The sequence below is a fragment of the Pristis pectinata genome, chromosome 5, assembly GCF_009764475.1.
Source record: "Pristis pectinata isolate sPriPec2 chromosome 5, sPriPec2.1.pri, whole genome shotgun sequence".
In the NCBI taxonomy this organism is placed as follows: Eukaryota; Metazoa; Chordata; class Chondrichthyes; order Rhinopristiformes; family Pristidae; genus Pristis; species Pristis pectinata.
This window is the reverse complement of record NC_067409.1, coordinates 7,194,535-7,212,161: the sequence shown is the minus strand read 5'-3', so window position 1 is coordinate 7,212,161 and position 17,627 is coordinate 7,194,535. Positions and strand designations below refer to the sequence as shown.

The 17,627-nt window shown below is 51.9% G+C and overlaps 1 protein-coding gene across 1 annotated transcript in view; it reads right to left on the bottom strand.

Annotated features, from left to right (window-relative positions):
• Positions 1-9,784, bottom strand: part of LOC127570495 (growth hormone-releasing hormone receptor-like) — a 66,011-nt gene extending 56,227 nt beyond the window's left edge. Inside the window, exon 1 of the mRNA XM_052016128.1 lies at positions 9,641-9,784. Within this exon, the coding sequence (XP_051872088.1) occupies positions 9,641-9,784 (144 nt within the window). The remainder of the gene's footprint in view (positions 1-9,640) is intronic.
• Between the last annotated feature and the right edge of the window lie 7,843 nt (positions 9,785-17,627).

The window sequence follows — 17,627 nt, the reverse complement described above, 5'->3', positions numbered from 1 at the left end:
CACCCCCCCTCCTCATCTCCACCCCCTCCTCCTCATCTCCACCCCCTCCTCCTCATCTCCACCCCCCTCCTCATCTCCACCCCCCCTCCTCATCTCCACCCCCCTCCTCATCTCCACCCCCTCCTCCTCATCTCCACCCCCCCTCCTCCTCATCTCCACCCCCCCCTCCTCATCTCCACCCCCCCCCTCCTCATCTCCACCCCCTCCTCCTCCTCACTCCTCCACCCCCCCCCTCCTCATCTCCACCCCCCCCTCCTCATCTCCACCCCCCCCTCCTCATCTCCACCCCCCTCCTCCTCATCTCCACCCCCTCCTCCTCATCTCCACCCCCTCCTCCTCATCTCCACCCCCTCCTCCTCATCTCCACCCCCTCCTCCTCATCTCACCCCCCTCCTCCTCATCTCCACCCCTCCTCCTCCTCACCCCCCTCCTCCCCATCTCCACCCCTCCTCCTCCTCAACCGCCTCCTCTTCATCTCAACCTCCTCCTCCTCCCCTCCTCCTCATCTCCACCCCATCCTCCTCCCCCTCCCCCTCCTCTCTTCCCACTCTGCTCCCCACTCTACCCACCCCCCTCATCTCCATCCCCTCCTCCCCGCTCTACCCACCCCCTCCTCCTCATCTCCGCCTCCTCCTCCCCCTCCCCTCCCCCTCCTCCTCTCCTCCACCCCCTCCTCCCTGCTCTACCCACCCTCCCTCCTCCTCATCTCCACCCCCTCCTCCTCATCTCCACCCCCTCCTCCTCATCTCCACCCCCTCCTCCTCATCTCCCCCCCTCCTCCTCATCTCCACCCCCTCCTCCTCATCTCCACCCCCTCCTCCTCATCTCCACCCCCTCCTCCTCATCTCCACCCCCCTCCTCCCCACTCTACCCACCCTCCCTCCTCCTCAACCCCCTCATCTCCACCCCCTCCTCCTCATCTCCACCCCCTCCTCCTCATCTCCACCCCCTCCTCCTCATCTCCACCCCCTCCTCCTCATCTCCACCCCCTCCCCTCCTCCTCATCTCCACCCCCTCCTCCTCATCTCCACCCCCCCTCCTCATCTCCACCCCCCTCCTCATCTCCACCCCCCCTCCTCATCTCCACCCCCTCCTCCTCATCTCCACCCCCTCCTCCTCATCTCCACCCCCTCCTCCTCATCTCCACCCCCTCCTCCTCATCTCCACCCCCTCCTCCTCATCTCCACCCCCTCCTCCTCCTCACCCCCCTCCTCCCCATCTCCACCCCTCCTCCTCCTCAACCGCCTCCTCCTCCCCTCCTCCTCATCTCCACCCCATCCTCCTCCCCCTCCCCCTCCTCTCTTCCCACTCTGCTCCCCACTCTACCCACCCCCCTCATCTCCATCCCCTCCTCCCAGCTCTACCCACCCCCTCCTCCTCATCTCCGCCCCCTCCTCCCCCTCCCCTCCCCCTCCTCCTCTCCTCCACCCCCTCCTCCCTGCTCTACCCACCCTCCCTCCTCCTCATCTCCACCCCCTCCTCCTCATCTCCACCCCCTCCTCCTCATCTCCCCCCCTCCTCCCCACCATACCCACCCCCCCTCCTCCTCATCTCCACCCCCTCCTCCTCATCTCCACCCCCTCCTCCTCATCTCCACCCCCTCCTCCTCCTCCTCCCCTCCTCCTCATCTCCACCCCATCCTCCTCCCCCTCCCCTCCTCTCTTCCCACTCTGCTCCCCACTCTACCCACCCCCCCTCATCTCCATCCCCTCCTCCCCGCTCTACCCACCCCCTCCTCCTCATCTCCGCCCCCTCCTCCCCCTCCCCTCCCCCTCCTCCTCTCCTCCACCCCCTCCTCCCTGCTCTACCCACCCTCCCTCCTCCTCATCTCCACCCCCTCCTCCTCATCTCCACCCCCTCCTCCCCACTCTACCCACCCTCCCTCCTCCTCATCTCCACCCCTCCTCCTCCTCAACCCCCTCCTCTTCATCTCAACCTCCTCCTCCTCCCCTCCTCCTCATCTCCACCCCCTCCTCCTCATCTCCACCCCCTCCTCCTCATCTCCACCCCCTCCTCCTACCCCCTCCACCCACTCCCCTCCTCCTCATCTCTACCCCCTCCACCCACTCCCCTCCTCCTCATCTCCACCCCTCCTCCTCATCTCCACCCCTCCTCCTCATCTCCACCCCTCCTCCTCATCTCCACCCCTCCTCCTCATCTCCACCTCCTCCTCCTCATCTCCACCTCCTCCTCCTCATCTCCACCTCCTCCTCCTCCTCCCACCCCCTCCTCCCACCTCCTCCTCATCTCCACCCCTCCTCCTCATCTCCACCCCCTCCTCCTCATCTCCACCCCCTCCTCCTCATCTCCACCCCCTCCTCCTCATCTCCACCGCCTCCTCCTCCTCAACCGCCTCCTCTTCATCTCAACCTCCTCCTCCTCCCCTCCTCCTCATCTCCACCCCATCCTCCTCCCCCTCCCCCTCCTCTCTTCCCACTCTGCTCCCCACTCTACCCACCCCCCCTCATCTCCATCCCCTCCTCCTCGCTCTACCCACCCCCTCCTCCTCATCTCCGCCCCCTCCTCCCCCTCCCCTCCCCCTCCTCCTCTCCTCCACCCCCTCCTCCCTGCTCTACCCACCCTCCCTCCTCCTCATCTCCACCCCCTCCTCCTCATCTCCCCCCCTCCTCCCCACTCTACCCACCCCCCCCTCCTCCTCATCTCCACCCCCTCCTCCTCATCTCCACCCCCTCCTCCCCACTCTACCCACCCTCCCTCCTCCTCATCTCCACGCCCTCCTCCTCATCTCCACGCCCTCCTCCTACCCACTCCCCTCCTCCTCATCTCCACCCCCTCCTCCCCACTCTACCCACCCCTCCTCATCTCCACCCCCTCCTCCTCATCTCCACCCCCTCCACCCACTCCCCTCCTCCTCATCTCCACCCCTCCTCCTCCTCACCCCCCTCCTCCTCATCTCCACCCCTCCTCCTCCTCAACCCCCTCCTCTTCATCTCAACCTCCACCCACTCCCCTCCTCCTCATCTCCACCCCATCCTCCTCCCCCTCCCCCTCCTCTCCTCCCACTCTGCTCCCCACTCTACCCACCCCCCCTCATCTCCATCCCCTCCTCCCCGCTCTACCCACCCCCTCCTCCTCATCTCCGCTCCCTCCTCCCCCTCCCCTCCCCCTCCTCCTCTCCTCCACCCCCTCCTCCCTGCTCTACCCACCCCCCTCCTCCTCATCTCCACCCCTTCCTCCTACCCCCTCAACCCCCTCCTCCTCCTCCACCCCCTCCTCCTCCTCAACCCCCTCCTCCTCCTCAACCCCCTCCTCCTCCTCAACCCCCTCCTCCTCCTCAACCCCCTCCTCCTCATCTCAACCTTCTCATCTCAACCTCCTCCTCCTCCTCCCCTCCTCCTCATCTCCACCTCCTCCTCCTCATCTCAGCCTCCTCCTTCCACACCCTTTTTCCTCCCCCTCCTCCAATCCCCTCCTCCCCTTCCATCCCTCCTTCCCCTCCTCCTCCCCCACATTCCACCCCTCCTACTTCCACCCCTCCTCGATCCATCCCCTCTTCCTCCCTCCACCTTTCACCGCACTTCCTACCATCCTTCCTCTGTCTATCCCTCCTTACCCCGTCCTGCTTACACACCTTCTCCTCCCATTCCCTCCCTCTCCCTCTGCTCTACCTCCCTTCCCTCATGTCTCCTCTCCATCATCCTTCCTCCAGCCCCTCCTCCTGCTCCACCACCTCCGCCTCCCCTCCGTCACCCTGCTTCCTTCTCCTCCCCTGTATCCTGCTCCCCTCCAGCCTCCCTCCTCGTCCATCCCGCTCCTTGTCCCTCCTTCACCTCCTTTGTCCCCTCCTCCTCATTCTCCTGGTACCTCCCTACCGCCCCTTCCCGCCTCCTCTCCCTTCCACCGCCTCTCCCCCCGCTCCCTCTCTCTTCGTCATCCTCTGCTCCTCCTCAACTCCCCTTTGTCGCCTCCTCCTTCCCCTGTCCTCCCCCCCCCCCCCCCACACATACCCCCATCTGCCCCTCCAACTCCCTTCTACCTTCTTCCCCTCTCCTCCCATGCATCGTCCTCCCTCTTCATCCACTCTGTTCACTCCTTTTGCCGGGACTCGAGGGCCTGAGTTATAGGGAGAGGTCGGACGGGCTGGGACTTTATTCCTTGGAGCGTAGGAGACTGAGGGGCGACCTTATAGAGGTGTATAACATCATGAGGGGCATAGAGAGGGTGAATGCACACAGTCTTTTCCCAGGGTTGGGGAATCAAGACTAGAGGGCATTGGTTTAAGGTGAGAGGGGAGAGATTTAATAGGGACATGAGGGGCAGCTTTTTCACCCAGAGGGTGGTCTGTACATAGAACGAGCTGCCAGAGGAAGTGGTTGAGGCAGGTACATTAACAGCATTTAAAAGACACTTGGACGGGCACACGGATAGGAAAGGTTCAGAGGGACGTGAGTCAAATGGGACTAGCTTAGATGGGAATCTTGGTCGGCATGGACAGGTTGGGCCGAAGGGCCTGCTTCCGTGCTCTCTGACTCTTGCCCCCTGCTTCTCCTCCTCCCACATTTCCTTCTCCTTGTCCTCCTCTGCCCTCATTTTTTTCTCTCCTCATCCCCCGCTTCTCGCTCTGCCTCCCACCACCTCAGGCTAGCCCCCTTCTTTCCCTCCACTTTCCTCGCCCTCGCCCCCTCACCTCCTCCTCATCCCCTTCCGCCTTCCTTGACCCCCCCAATTCCTCTCTCCCCTCTTCCTCTGCTTCCCACCTCCTCCTCCTCCACCCCTCCCACCCTTCCCATCTTCATCTTCGCCGCCTCATCCTCATCCCTCCTCCCCTCCTGCCCATCCCCATCATCCTCCTCCTTCTCCTCTCCCCCTTCCCTTGATCTGCGGATGGGATGGAGCATCACAGTGTAAACTCACTGGAGTTTGCCGCGTGGTGGTCTCTCTCTGATTTTGCACATGCCTACCTTCCTGTCAATCACACTTAAGAGACAAGGTTACGAGAAGAAACTCAAGGGACCAGAAGAATCACCAACAACATGTCCTGGACCAGCCATTTGGACACCACAGCCAAGAAAGTGCACCAGTGTCTCTACTTCCTCAGAAGGCTAAGGAAATTTGGCAGGTCCCTGTTGACTTCCACCGATTTTTATCGATGCACCATTGAAAGCATCCGATCTGGGTGCGTCACAGCTCGGTTTGGCGACTGCCCTGCCCAAGACGTCAAGAAATTGCGGAGAGTTGTGGACACAGCCCAGTCCATCACGCAAACCAGCCTCCCCTCCATGGACTCCGTCTACACTTCCCGCCGCCTCGGGGAAAGCAGCCAACTCAATCGAGGTCTCCTCCCACCCCAGACGTTCTCTCTTCTCCCCTCTCCCATTGAGCAGAAGATGGAAAAGATGGAGAATATGTACCACCAGGCTCAAGGACAGCTTCTACTCCACTGTTATCAGTCTCTCAGATGGACCTCTCGTACGCTAAAAGATGGACTCTTAACCTCCCAATCGACCTCGTCGTGGCCCTTACACTTTATTTGCCTACCTGCACTGCACTTTCTCTGTAACTGCTACACTATATTCTGCATTCTGTTATCCTTTTTATGACCTTGATGTACTTATGTGTGGAATGATCTGTCTGGATGGCACACAGACAAAAGCTTTTCACTGTATCTCAGTACACGTGACAATAATAAACCAATACCAATACCAAAGATAGACCTGCATTTGCATAGCACCTTTCAAAATCTCAAGCCATCCCATTGCACTTTGTAGCTCTTCTAAAGTGGAGTCATGGTCTAACACAGGACATGGCAGCAGGGCTGTGCAGAGAAAGATCCCATAAGAAGAAATGTATTAATGATCAGATCATTGATACTATCAGCTCCAAGACTGTCACAGAGTCATACTTCACAGAAAGAGGCCCTTCTGCCCATCTCTATACTAATCCCATTTACCAGCTCTCTGTCCGTAGACTTCTGCATTCACCTGAGGCACAGTTAGAGTCAGGGTTCAGTGTCTCATCTGAAGCTGCACACAATTCTGGTCACCCCGTTACAGGAAGGATGTGGAGGCTTTGGAGAAGGTGCAGAGGAAGTTCACCAGGACGCTGCCTGGATTAGAGGGCATGCGTTATATTAGTTGGAGAGCATAGCATGTGCTATTTTAGTTGCTGGAGGTTGGACAGACTTGGGTTGTTTTCTCTGGAGCAGCGGAGGCTGAGGGGAGACCTGATAGAAGTTGATAAGATTATGAGAGGCATCGATAGGATAGACAGCCGGTATCTTTTTCCCAGGGTCTAACTGTCTAATACAAGAGGGTATGCATTTAAGGTGGGAAGGGGGCATTTTAAAGGGGATGTGTGGGGCAAGTTTTTTTTTACACAGAGACTGGTGGCTGTCTGGAATGTGCTGCCAGGGATGGTGGGGGAGGCAGATACAATAGGGGCATTTAGGAGGCTCTTAGACAGTCACATGGACGTGCGGAGAATGGAGGGGTATGTGCAGGCAGAAGAACATAGAACATAGAAAAACTACAGCACAATTCAGGCCCTTCGGCCCACAAAGCTGTGCCGAACATGTCCCTACGTTAGAAATTACTAGGCTTACCCATAGCCCTCTATTTTTCTAAGCTCCATCTACCTATCCAAAAGTCTCTTAAAAGACCCTATCGTATCCGCCTCCACAACCGTTGCCAGCAGCCCATTCCCCGCACTCACCACTCTCTGAGTGAAAAACTTACCCCTGACATCTCCTCTATACCTACTCCCCTGCACCTTAAACCTATATCCTCTTGTGGCCACCATTTCAGCCCTGGGGAAAAGCCTCTGACTATCTACCTGATCAATGCCTCTCATCATCTTATACACCTCTATCAGGTCCCCCCTCATCCTCCGTCGCTCCAAGGAGAAAAGGCCGAGTTCCCTCAACCTTCTTTCATAAGGCATGCTCCGCATTCCAGGCAACATCCTTGTAAATCTCCTCTATGGCTTCCACATCCTTCCTGTAGTGAGGCGACCAGAACTGAGCACAGTACTCCAAGTGGGGTCTGACCAGGGTCCTATATAGCTGCCACAATACTTCTCGGCTCCTAAATTCAATTCCAAAGAGATTTAGTTTAATTTGGCGTTGTGTTCGGCACAACATCGTGGGCCGAAGGGCCTGTTCCTGCGCTGCACTGTTCTATGACATATGCCCTAGGGATACAAAATTACGAGAGGCAGAGACAGGGGAGACAGTGAGAAACATTTCCCCATGGCAAAGACATGATGCAAGCATGCATTCTCAGGGAGCTCCCTGCCACCCCTCACCCCTCCACCCCCCTCACACCCCACTGCCGATGGTGCTTTCAGACGGCTCCTCAACTCTGGGGATCAGTCCCTGCACCTCCCCGCCTCGCTCCCCTCCCTTCCCAATCCTGAGCACAGCTCCATGCCTACACAAACTTTCCGGTTCCATCCCCTTCACCTTCAACCTCCGTTCCCCCTGGTCTCTGCTCCTTATTTGGTTCCCTATGTTACTCTCCTATTAAGTTGAACAGGTTAGGACTTCATTCATTGGAGCGTAAGAGAATGAAGGGTGATCTTTTATAGAGGTGGATAAAATCATGAGGGGCATAGATAGGGTGCCCTCTAGTTTTTCCCAGGGTTGGGGAATCAAGAACTAGAGGGCACAGGTTTAAGGAGAGAGGGGAGAGATTTAATAGGAACCTGAGGGGCAACTTTGTCACCCAGAGGGTGGTCCGTATATGGAACGAGCTGCCAGAGGAAGTGGTTGAGGCAGGTACATTAACAACATCTAAAAGACACTTGGACAGGAAGGGTTTTCACTGCATAATAAAACAATACCAATTTAGTAGGATATGCGGGCAAATGGGACTGGCTTAAATGGGCATCGTGGTCAGGATGGACCAGTTGGGCCGAAGGGCCTGTTTCTGTGCTGTTTCACTCTGTGACTCTACTCCCAACAAAAGCCTCTCTGATTTGGAACCCACTCTGCCGGGCTGCTCGGTAACAGAGACACAAGAGATTCTGCAGATGCTGGGATCTGGAGCAACACACACAAAGTGCTGGAGGAACTCAGCAGGTCAGGCGGCATCCGTGGAGGGAAATAAACAGTCGACGTCAGGACCTGCTGAGTTCCTCCAGCATTCTGTGTGTCACTGTTGAGTAACACCTCCTTGAAGGAGAACAGTTCGAACTACCCTCAAAATCGTCCATTCAGAAATTTTACCAATCATTGCCCCCAGCCAGAACCCCCTCTTCACCTGTCTCTCTTCTTTAAAAATGCTGCATTAAGACCATAAGACCATAAGACAAAGGAGCAGAAGTCGGCCATTCGGCCCATCGAGTCTGCTCCGCCATTCTATCATGAGCTGATCCATTCTCCCATTTAGCACCACTCCCCCGCCTTGATGCCCTATCAATCTCTGCCTTAAATGCACCCAATGACTTTGCCTCCACAGCCGCCCGCGGCAACAAATTCCACAGATTCACCACTCTCTGACTAAAGAAATTTCTCCGCGTCTCTGTTCTGAATTAAACCTGCCTCTCTCACTTAACCTGCGTTCTCCTGTCCGGATGTCTTCCATACTTGACCCACACTTGTATCCCACCCTGAAGGGCTTTGGGCCATTTTACCGATGTTTAAGGCGCCATGCAATGCAGGACCTTGTTGTTGTTGGAAATAAAGTCATCGGAGCCCTGAAATTCCCCAGCTGGAAGGATATTGTTAGAGTGGAAAAGGTAAAGAAAAGATTCATGAGGATGTTGCCGGGACTGGAGGGCTTGAGTTGTAAGGAGAGACTGGACAGGTTGGGACTTTCCCTGGATCATAGGAGGCTGAGGGGTGACCTTATAGAGGTTTATAAGATCACGAGGGGCATCAATAGGGTGAATGGTCACAGGGTAGGGGAGTCTAAAACTAGAAGGAGAAAGATTTAAAGGGGACCTGAGGGGCAAGATTTTCACACAGAGGATGGTGGGTGTATGAGGTAGTGGTAGACGTGGGAACAATGGTTAAAAGGCATTTAGACAGGTACACGGATAGGAAAGGTTTGTAGAGGGTAAAGGGCCAAATGCAGGCAAATGGGACTAGTTCGCGAGGCACTTTGGTCAGCATGGACCAGTTGGGCTGAATAGCCTGCTTCTGCGCTGTTTCTAAGCGGATGAGGGACTAAAATACCCCTTGACACAAGGCACAAGTATCTGCTCCCCACACCTGTCCTGGGGCAAAAAGACTTTTTATTTTCCACATGGAGAGTTCCAGTGGTTAGCGATAAACCCAATCCATCACAGCACCGATCAAGCCAGAACACTTTCAAGTGTGGTTTCCTTAAGAATGCAGAGGAAGCCACACAAGAGAAGTAGCTCAGGTGAAGAGCTGAAGCTGAAAATTACTGAACTACACCCTCAGATTTTCACACTTTAAGTCATTGACACTCTTGGGTTCCCGTCTTGGCACCACTGCCCTTTATCCTGGGTTGGCTGAAGAGTTTAGACAGACAGAGAAATCTCGTGCCGATAACCTCCACCAGTTTATTTACTAAGATCTTTGCTTCCTGTCACAACGTAAGTCCCAGGTCAACATTTCCCTCGACCCACCTTAGAAAGAAGGGAGTGGGTTGGTGGGGGGAAGGGGGAAGTGGTAGGGAGGCGAGGGAGTCTCCTGGTGCCCAAGGGTACTCACTGTTGCCGCAAGAGAGAGGGCGAGCCAGGGATTGTACCAGCTGAGCGTCTTCATGATGTCTGGAAGAGGGCTGAGCTGCCCTGTCTGCCCAAAGATTGCACACTGGTGCGGTAGGTTCCACCCCCTTCCGTCGCTGCCTGGCATCCCCTACACTACCCGTGCCTCACACCCGCCCCCCACCCCACCCCAGCACACCACCCCCCCCAACCTCCTAGTCACACCCCTCCCTCCGACGCAGGAGTGTGAGAATCTAAAGTACTGCTGTTGCAATCGCAAGCAATAAAAGGGGGACAATAAAAGGTGTTCAAGCCAACAGTGTGTGGCCTTAACCTTTGCTCCGTGGTGTGCTTTGAGTTAACAGAAAGGAATGTCGATGGGGAAGAAAGGTTTCTTTCAAGGAGATATCGGACCTGGGAAACTTATAAACCACAGCATTAGAACAAAGAACAGAGAACAGTGCAGCATAAGAACAGCCCACCATATCTGATACCAAATTAAACTAAATCTCTTCTGCCTGAACATGATCCATATCCCTCCGTCCCCTGCATCTGTCTAACAGCCTCTTAAACACCACTATCGTATCTGCCTCCACCACCACCCCCGGCAGCGTGTTCCAGACACCCACCACTTTCTGCGTAAAAAAACCTGCCCCGCACATCCCCTTTGAACTTTCCCCCTCTCACCTTAAGTGCGTGTCCTCTAGAATTTGACATACCTACCCTGGGATTCTGACTGTCTGCCCTATCGATGCTTTGTCTCACGATTGTTTACCTACTCCAAGGGACTGCAGCCAGCCTTGTTCACTTTGAAACATTAAGAACATAGAAAACCTACAGCACATACAAGCCCTTCAGCCCACAACGTTGTGCCGACCATGTCCCTACCTGAGAAATTACTAGGTTTACCCATAGCCCTCTATTTTTCTAAGCTCCATGTACCTATCCAAAAGTCTTTTAAAACCGAGATTTTCAACCTGTGGTCCGCGGACCCCTGGGGTCCACTGCGGGTTGCCAGGGTCGGCGAGCAAGCCAAGAAATAAATGGAAAAGCGACCTGTTACAAAGACGTAGCTTACTTGCTTGCTCCAGTTTTCCACTATTCAGAAAATTGGCCATATCTATTCTGTCTGTTATAGGCGACAATCTTAGAGACTTAGACGGTGTTCCCTTCTGGTAAGCTGCCACTTAATATTGAATTTGTGGAGACAGAGTAGTCAGTAGTGTTCGCTACTCACTACTATTCTGTTGTGCACTGTAGTGTTAGCGAGACTGAGTGACGTTGTTGGTGTGCCTTAATAATATTGTTTACTTACCGTGCATTTACGCCACAGTGACGTCACTGTTAAATGAAAAGTGCACAAGCATGTAAATTTTAAATTAGTTTTGATAATTTTGTTTATTAGTAATAGTAATTAAACTGTCCAGTGTGTATTGCTGAGTGTGGAGAAATTTCTGAAGAGAAAAGCTGAGCAGAAAACAGAAGATTCTGATGACGAAGGGGATAAGGGTGACCGAAAGAGAAAACAACGCAAGTACGATCCAGAATACATTTCATATGGCTTCATCGCAGTGGGGACAAATGCTGACCAACCTCTCTGTGTTGTGTGTTTGCAAATACTGTCCAATGATGCAATGAAACCAGCAAAATTGAAGCGCCATTTAACAACAGTACATCCAGATATTGCCAGTAAGCCGAAGGAATATTTTGAGTGGCAAAAGGAGCTGTACCTCAAGCAGAAAGGCAAAATGACAGCCTGCGCCACTGTAAATGAGAAGGCTCTTCGCACATCATATTTGGTAGCATTACGAATAGCACGTTCCAGAAAGCCTCACACAATTGGAGAAGAGCTTATACTGCCTGCAGCAGTAGATATGTGCGAAGATGTACTGGAAAAAGAATCCAGTCAAAAACTGAAAGCCATTCCACTGTCTAACAACACAGTAAGCAGAAGAATTGGCGATATGACAGAAGATATCCAGAGCCAGCTGATAGCACGTCTTCAGCAAGTCAGATTTGCGATTCAGCTCGATGAAAGTACTGATGTTGCCAGTGCTGCGCAGTTGTTGGTTTATGTTCGATATTGCTGGGAAGGAGAGGCTTTGGAAGACTTTTTGTTTTGCAAGGCGCTCCCAGGGCGTACAACCAGTGAAGAACTTTTCCGTGTGCTTGACACTTTTTTTGTACAATCGGCATTGGCGTGGACACAGTGTATTGGAGTATGCACGGATGGTGCTGCCGCAATGACGGGACGGAAGTCGGGTCTAGTCACACAAGTGAAAGAAGTAGCTCCACATGTAGCAGCAACCCACTGCATGATTCACTGTGAGGCTTTGGCTGCAAAGGATATGGATGAAAATCTTGCGGATGTGTTTTCCACGTGCATTAAAATCGTTAACTTTATCAAAGCCAGGCCGCTTAATCATCGTTTGTTTGAAAACATATGCCGTGAAATGGAAGCCGAGCGTAAGCACTTGTTGCTACATACAGAAGTCAGATGGCTGTCACAAGGCCGCGTTGTGCAGCGTGTATATGAATTGCGAGATGAACTGCTCATTTTTCTAAATGAGCATAACAGAACATTGGCACAGTTCTTGACCGATGAGATGTGGGTTGTCATATTAGCTTATCTTGCAGATATTTTCAACACTTTGAACAGCTTAAATCTATCATCGTAAGAACCTGGCTCAAATGTCCTGAAAACGCATGACAAAATCAATGCCTTCCAGGAAAAACTCCGTATCTGGAAGGGAAGATGTGAGCAAGGCGTCTACGATATGTTTCAGTTGCTGGCTGACTTTCTGACAGTGAACGAGACTAAGACAGAGGCCATTGCGAGCACCGTTTTGAACCATATTCAACAGCTCCATGAGTATTTCGGCGACGATGACACGAGCATGTTTGATTGGATTCAAAATCCGTTTGAATGCATGCTTACTGATTTAACTGGACATGAACAAGAATTGGCTGAACTGTCATCTGACAGGACTTGGCACTGGCAGTTCAACCGAATGCCACTGTTGTCATTCTGGATAGCATGTTCCCAGGAGTATCCACTGCTGTCCGGCAAAGCCGTCAATGTTCTGTTACCATTTGCAACCACTTACTTGTGCAAAATAGCATTTTCTGCAGTCGCTGCCATGAAAACCAAATACAGTCCAAGACTGAATATTGATGATGACATACACGTATGTTTGTAGCACATACCACCACGTTTGGAGAAACCCTGCAGTGCAAAACAGGCACAGCCTTCACATTGAACCGAACACTAAAAGACACCACTGGTAATTATCGGTGATTGAAATAGTCACTATTTCAGTAGGGCCTATGTGCAGTAAGTGTTGTATGCGTGAATTATCGATTGTTTGATTTTGTGGGCTTTGGGGGTCCGCCATCTAACAAGGACATGTTCTGGGGGGCCACAGCATGAAAAAGGTTGAAAACAACTGCCTTAAAAGACCCTATCGTATCCACCTCCACTACCGTTGCTGGCAGCCCATTCCACACACTCACCACTCTCTGAGTAAAAAACTTACCCCTGACATCTCCTCTGTACCTACTCCCCAGCACCTTAAACTTGTGTCTTCTTGTGGCCACCATTTCAGCCCTGGGGAAAAGCCCCTGACTTTGCATGTATTTTCCTACAACTATCAGGTTCTTGAACCGACCTGCACAACCCTAACCCTACCTCAGCAACAGAACTCTACAGACCACCTCTTGCACTACGGTGGACTTGTTGCTGAAGGCATTCTTTGCACTAATGTCTTGTTTTGCACACTTTGTCTTAGCGGTCTTGTACAATTTATGTTCTGTGTGTTGTCTGAATCTACATGTTTGTGATGCTGCTGCAAGCAAGTTTTTCATTGTATTGTACCCCACCAAACTTGACAGTAAACTCAACTTGACTTTACGTTTTTTACAAGGATGTTGCCAGGACTTGAGGGCCTGAGTTATAGGGAGAGGTTGGGCAGGCTAGGTCTTTATTCCTTGGAGCGTAGGAGATTGAGGGGTGACCTGAAAGAGGTGTATAAAATCATGAGGGGCATGATTTCTTTTTCCTGAGTCTTTTTCCCAGGAAAGGGGAACTAAAAACTAGAGGGCACAGGTTTAAGGTGGGAGGGGAAAGATTAAAAGGGGACCTGAGGAGCAAGGGTGGTGGGTGTATGGAACCAGCTGCCAGAGGAAGTGGTTGAGGCAGGTACAATAACCAGAGAAAAGTCTTGGTGTTTGTTTTTTATTGGCACATGTACTGAGATACAATGAAAAGCTTTTGTTTGCGTACCATCCAGACAGATTATTACATTCGTAAGTAGATTGAGGTAGTAAAAAGAAAAACAGAATGCAGAATAGTGTTGCAGTTACAGAGAAAGTGCAGACAAATAAAGTGCAAGGGCCACTACGAAGTGTTGGTATTGGTATTGGTTTATTATTTTCACTTGTAGCGAGGTACAGTGAAAAACTTGTCTTGCATACCGATCGTACAGATCAATTCATTACACAGTGCAGTTACATTGAGTCAGTACAGAGTGCATTGAGGTAGTACAGGTAAAAACAATAACAGTACAAAGTGCAGTGCAATAAGGTGCAAGGTCACAAGGTAGATCGTGAGGTCAGAGTCCATCTCATTGTATAAGGGAACCGTTCAATTGATAGATTGGGAGTTTATCTTTTAGTGTTTGAGAGATCTGTTCAAGATAGAAGCTGTCCTTGAGCCTGGTGGTTCGTGCTTTAAAGCTTTTGTATCTTCTGCCCAATGGGAGAGGGGAGAACAGAGAAAGATCAAGGTGAGAGGGGTCGATTACGTCGGCTACTTTCCTGAGGCAGTGAGAAGTGTAGACAGAGTCAGTGGAGGGGAGGCAGGTTTGGTGGTGAACTGGGCTGCATTCACATCTCTCTGCAGTTTCTGAAGACACAAGAGACTGCAGATGCTGGAATCTGGAGCAACAACCAATCTGCTGGAGGATCTCAGTGCTCCTTCATGTCCTGATGCAGGGTCTCGACCTGAAACGTTGACAATTCCTTTCCGGCTACTCAACTCCCTGAGTTCCTCCAGCAGACTGTTCGCTGCTCTCTGCAGTTTCTTGTGGTCCTGGGCAGAGCAGTTGCCATACCAGGCCGTGATGAATCTGGATAGGATGCTTTCTATGGTGCATCTGAAAAAAGAGCCAACGGGGACATGCCAAGTTTCCTTAGCTTTATGAGGAAGTGCAAATCCTTCCGCAGAAACTGAGGAATCTCAAGTTCAAGGAGTTAAATTAATGTAGAATTAAAAGTATCGGTGACCATGAAACTAATTCATCATTAAAAATGCACCTGGATTACTAAAGTCAGGGAGGGAATCTGCAATCGTTACTCGGTCTGGATATATGTGACTCCAGAATGACAACAGTGGAGCTGATTCTTGACTCAGACGAGCCACTTAGTTCAGGGACGTGAGAGAAATGGACAATGTGTACCGACGTCCCATGAATGACTCAGCTACAGAAAGCCTGTCCAGACCTTCCAAGTACAATTGAAGGCAGTTTACAGCAGTGTGGGGTGAACTGTAACATCACCTGAAGCAGCCCAAAGTCAGCAGAAAAAAAAACTGCAGAAGCTGGAATCTGGAACAACACACAAAACACTGGAGGAACTCAGCAGGTCAGGCAGCATCTGTGGAGGGAAATGGACTGTCGACCCAAATAAGGGAATGAGTCAGTGATCTCACAAGAGACGGCAGACGCTGGAATCTGGAGCAGCAAACAATCTGCTGGAGAATCTCAGCAGGTCGGGCAGCATCTGTGGGGGGAGAGGAATGGTCGACGTTTTGGGTCGAAAACCTGTTTCCTGAGTTCCACCAGCAGGTTATTTGTTGAATCGATTATCTCAGCTCACTTCCTGGCAGATAAGAACGTATCACAGCTCCACCTCAGGAGAGGTCTACACAAAATAGCTGATACTGGATCGTAATTAAGTGCAACTCAAATAGAGAGCCAGGCACCCAGTCACCAGTTGTAAAAGCTTGATTATGAAACATAGTACAAACAAGAATATTATCCACAATCTGAACTGTCTTTTCATCAGCAATCCGAGGAGCTAATTTATTTACACAAACCGAGGCAAAGATCAACTCAGACGTTGAGAGCGGTCTGTATTGGGGAAACCCTCAGGGTGGGGTTTCCAGGAATAAACCCAATCCCAAGGGGGTGTTCATCGGGAAATGTTCCATTCTTTCCTCATTTATAGACTCAAACGGCACAGAAGCAGGCCCTTCAGGCCATCAGTCCATAGCAACCATCAAGCACCCATTTGCAATAACCTCGTTTTATTCTCGCCACGTTCCCATCAACTGCCCCCAGATTCTCTACACACTAGGCGCAATTTACAGCGGCCAATTAACCCACCAACCCACACATCTTTGGGATGTGGGAGGAAACTGGAGCACCCAGGGGAAACCCACACAGTGACAGGGAGAACGTGCAGAATCCACACAGACAGCGCCAGAGGTCAGGATTGAACCAATGTTTTGGTGAGTGGTAGAATCTGGGGCTGTGGGAAAGTTGAACGGGAAAAGGGAAAATAAAATATGGGATTAATGTAAGATTTGATATCCGGGGATCTTGGGGTGCAAGAAACTAGCTTCCTTAAATTGGCAACACAGTAGATAGGGTGGTAAAGAAGGCGTACGACATGCTTGCCTTCATTGGTCAGGCCATTGAGTATAAGAGTTGGCAAGTCATATTACAGCTGTATAAAACTTTGATTAAGCCACATTTAGAATATTGTGTGCAGTTCTGGTCACCCCACTGTAGAAGAGATGTGGAGGCTTTGGAGAGGGCACAGAGGAGGTTCACCAGGATGCTGCCTGGATTAGACTGTATGAGCTATAAGGAGAGGTTGGACAAGCTTGGATTGTTTTCTCTGGAGTGTTGGAGGCTGATGGGCAACTTGATAGAGGTTTATAAGAGGCATAGATGAGGTAGACAGTCAGAGTCTGTTGTTCAAGGTGAAAATGTTAAATACTAGAGGGCATAGCTTTAAGGTGAGAGGGGGAAAGTTCCAAGGAGATGTGCAGAACAAAGGTGGTGGGTGCCTGGACCGGGCTGCCAGAAGTGGTGGTGGAAGCAGATACGATAGTGGTGTTTAAGAGACATTTAGACAGACACATGAAGAAGCAGGGGACGTTGGAACATGGATTATGTGCTGGCAGATGGGGTTAGTTAGATTGTCATCACGGTCGGCACAGACATCGTGGGCCGAAGGGCACGTTCCTGTGCTGTACTGTTCTCTGTTCTTGCGTGAAAGGGTGGTTGATTGTCAGCATGAACTTGCTGGGCTGAATGGCTTGTTTCCCTACTGTATCCCTCTATGACTCTATGTCTAGTAGGGGCCTTGCCTCAGGATTGGGGTGTGGAGATTGGTCCCGTGAGCGGCCATTAGCCTGAAGTTCCATCGATGAAGATTCCCGCCAGGATCAGTTTCAAGATGATGGACTGGGAATTGATCCTGGAGCCTGAACTAGCCATTATAAATACTTATCCAGAACATTCTGGAATCTGATGGAGAAATCCCATCTGCTACAGGTGACCCTTTGTACTCTGATAGAGAAGTCAACTGAACTCATGGACAATTACTGTCACATCTGGGCATCAGATCACGGCCTTGGGGAAGACTAGTTTGGTGAGACTAATGCCCCTGACTGACCTTTGAACCTCAAGTTGTGGGACCGGTTGCATCATGCAGTGCAGGAAGGAGATATGGAGTCCAGTGGCAGGGTGTCATGACAGCAACTTTTCCCTCAATGGAGGTTGGAGGTTCCCTCAATGGAGAAAAAAAGAGCTGGTCATTGACTTCAGGAAGGGGGCCAGTGCACACACTCCTGTTTAAATCAACCATCCTGAGGTCAAGAGGGTTGAGAGCTTCATGTTTCTAGGCGTGAACGTCACCAATAGCCTGTCCTGGTCCAACCGCTAGACACCATGGACAAGAAACCGCACCAGTACCTTTACTTC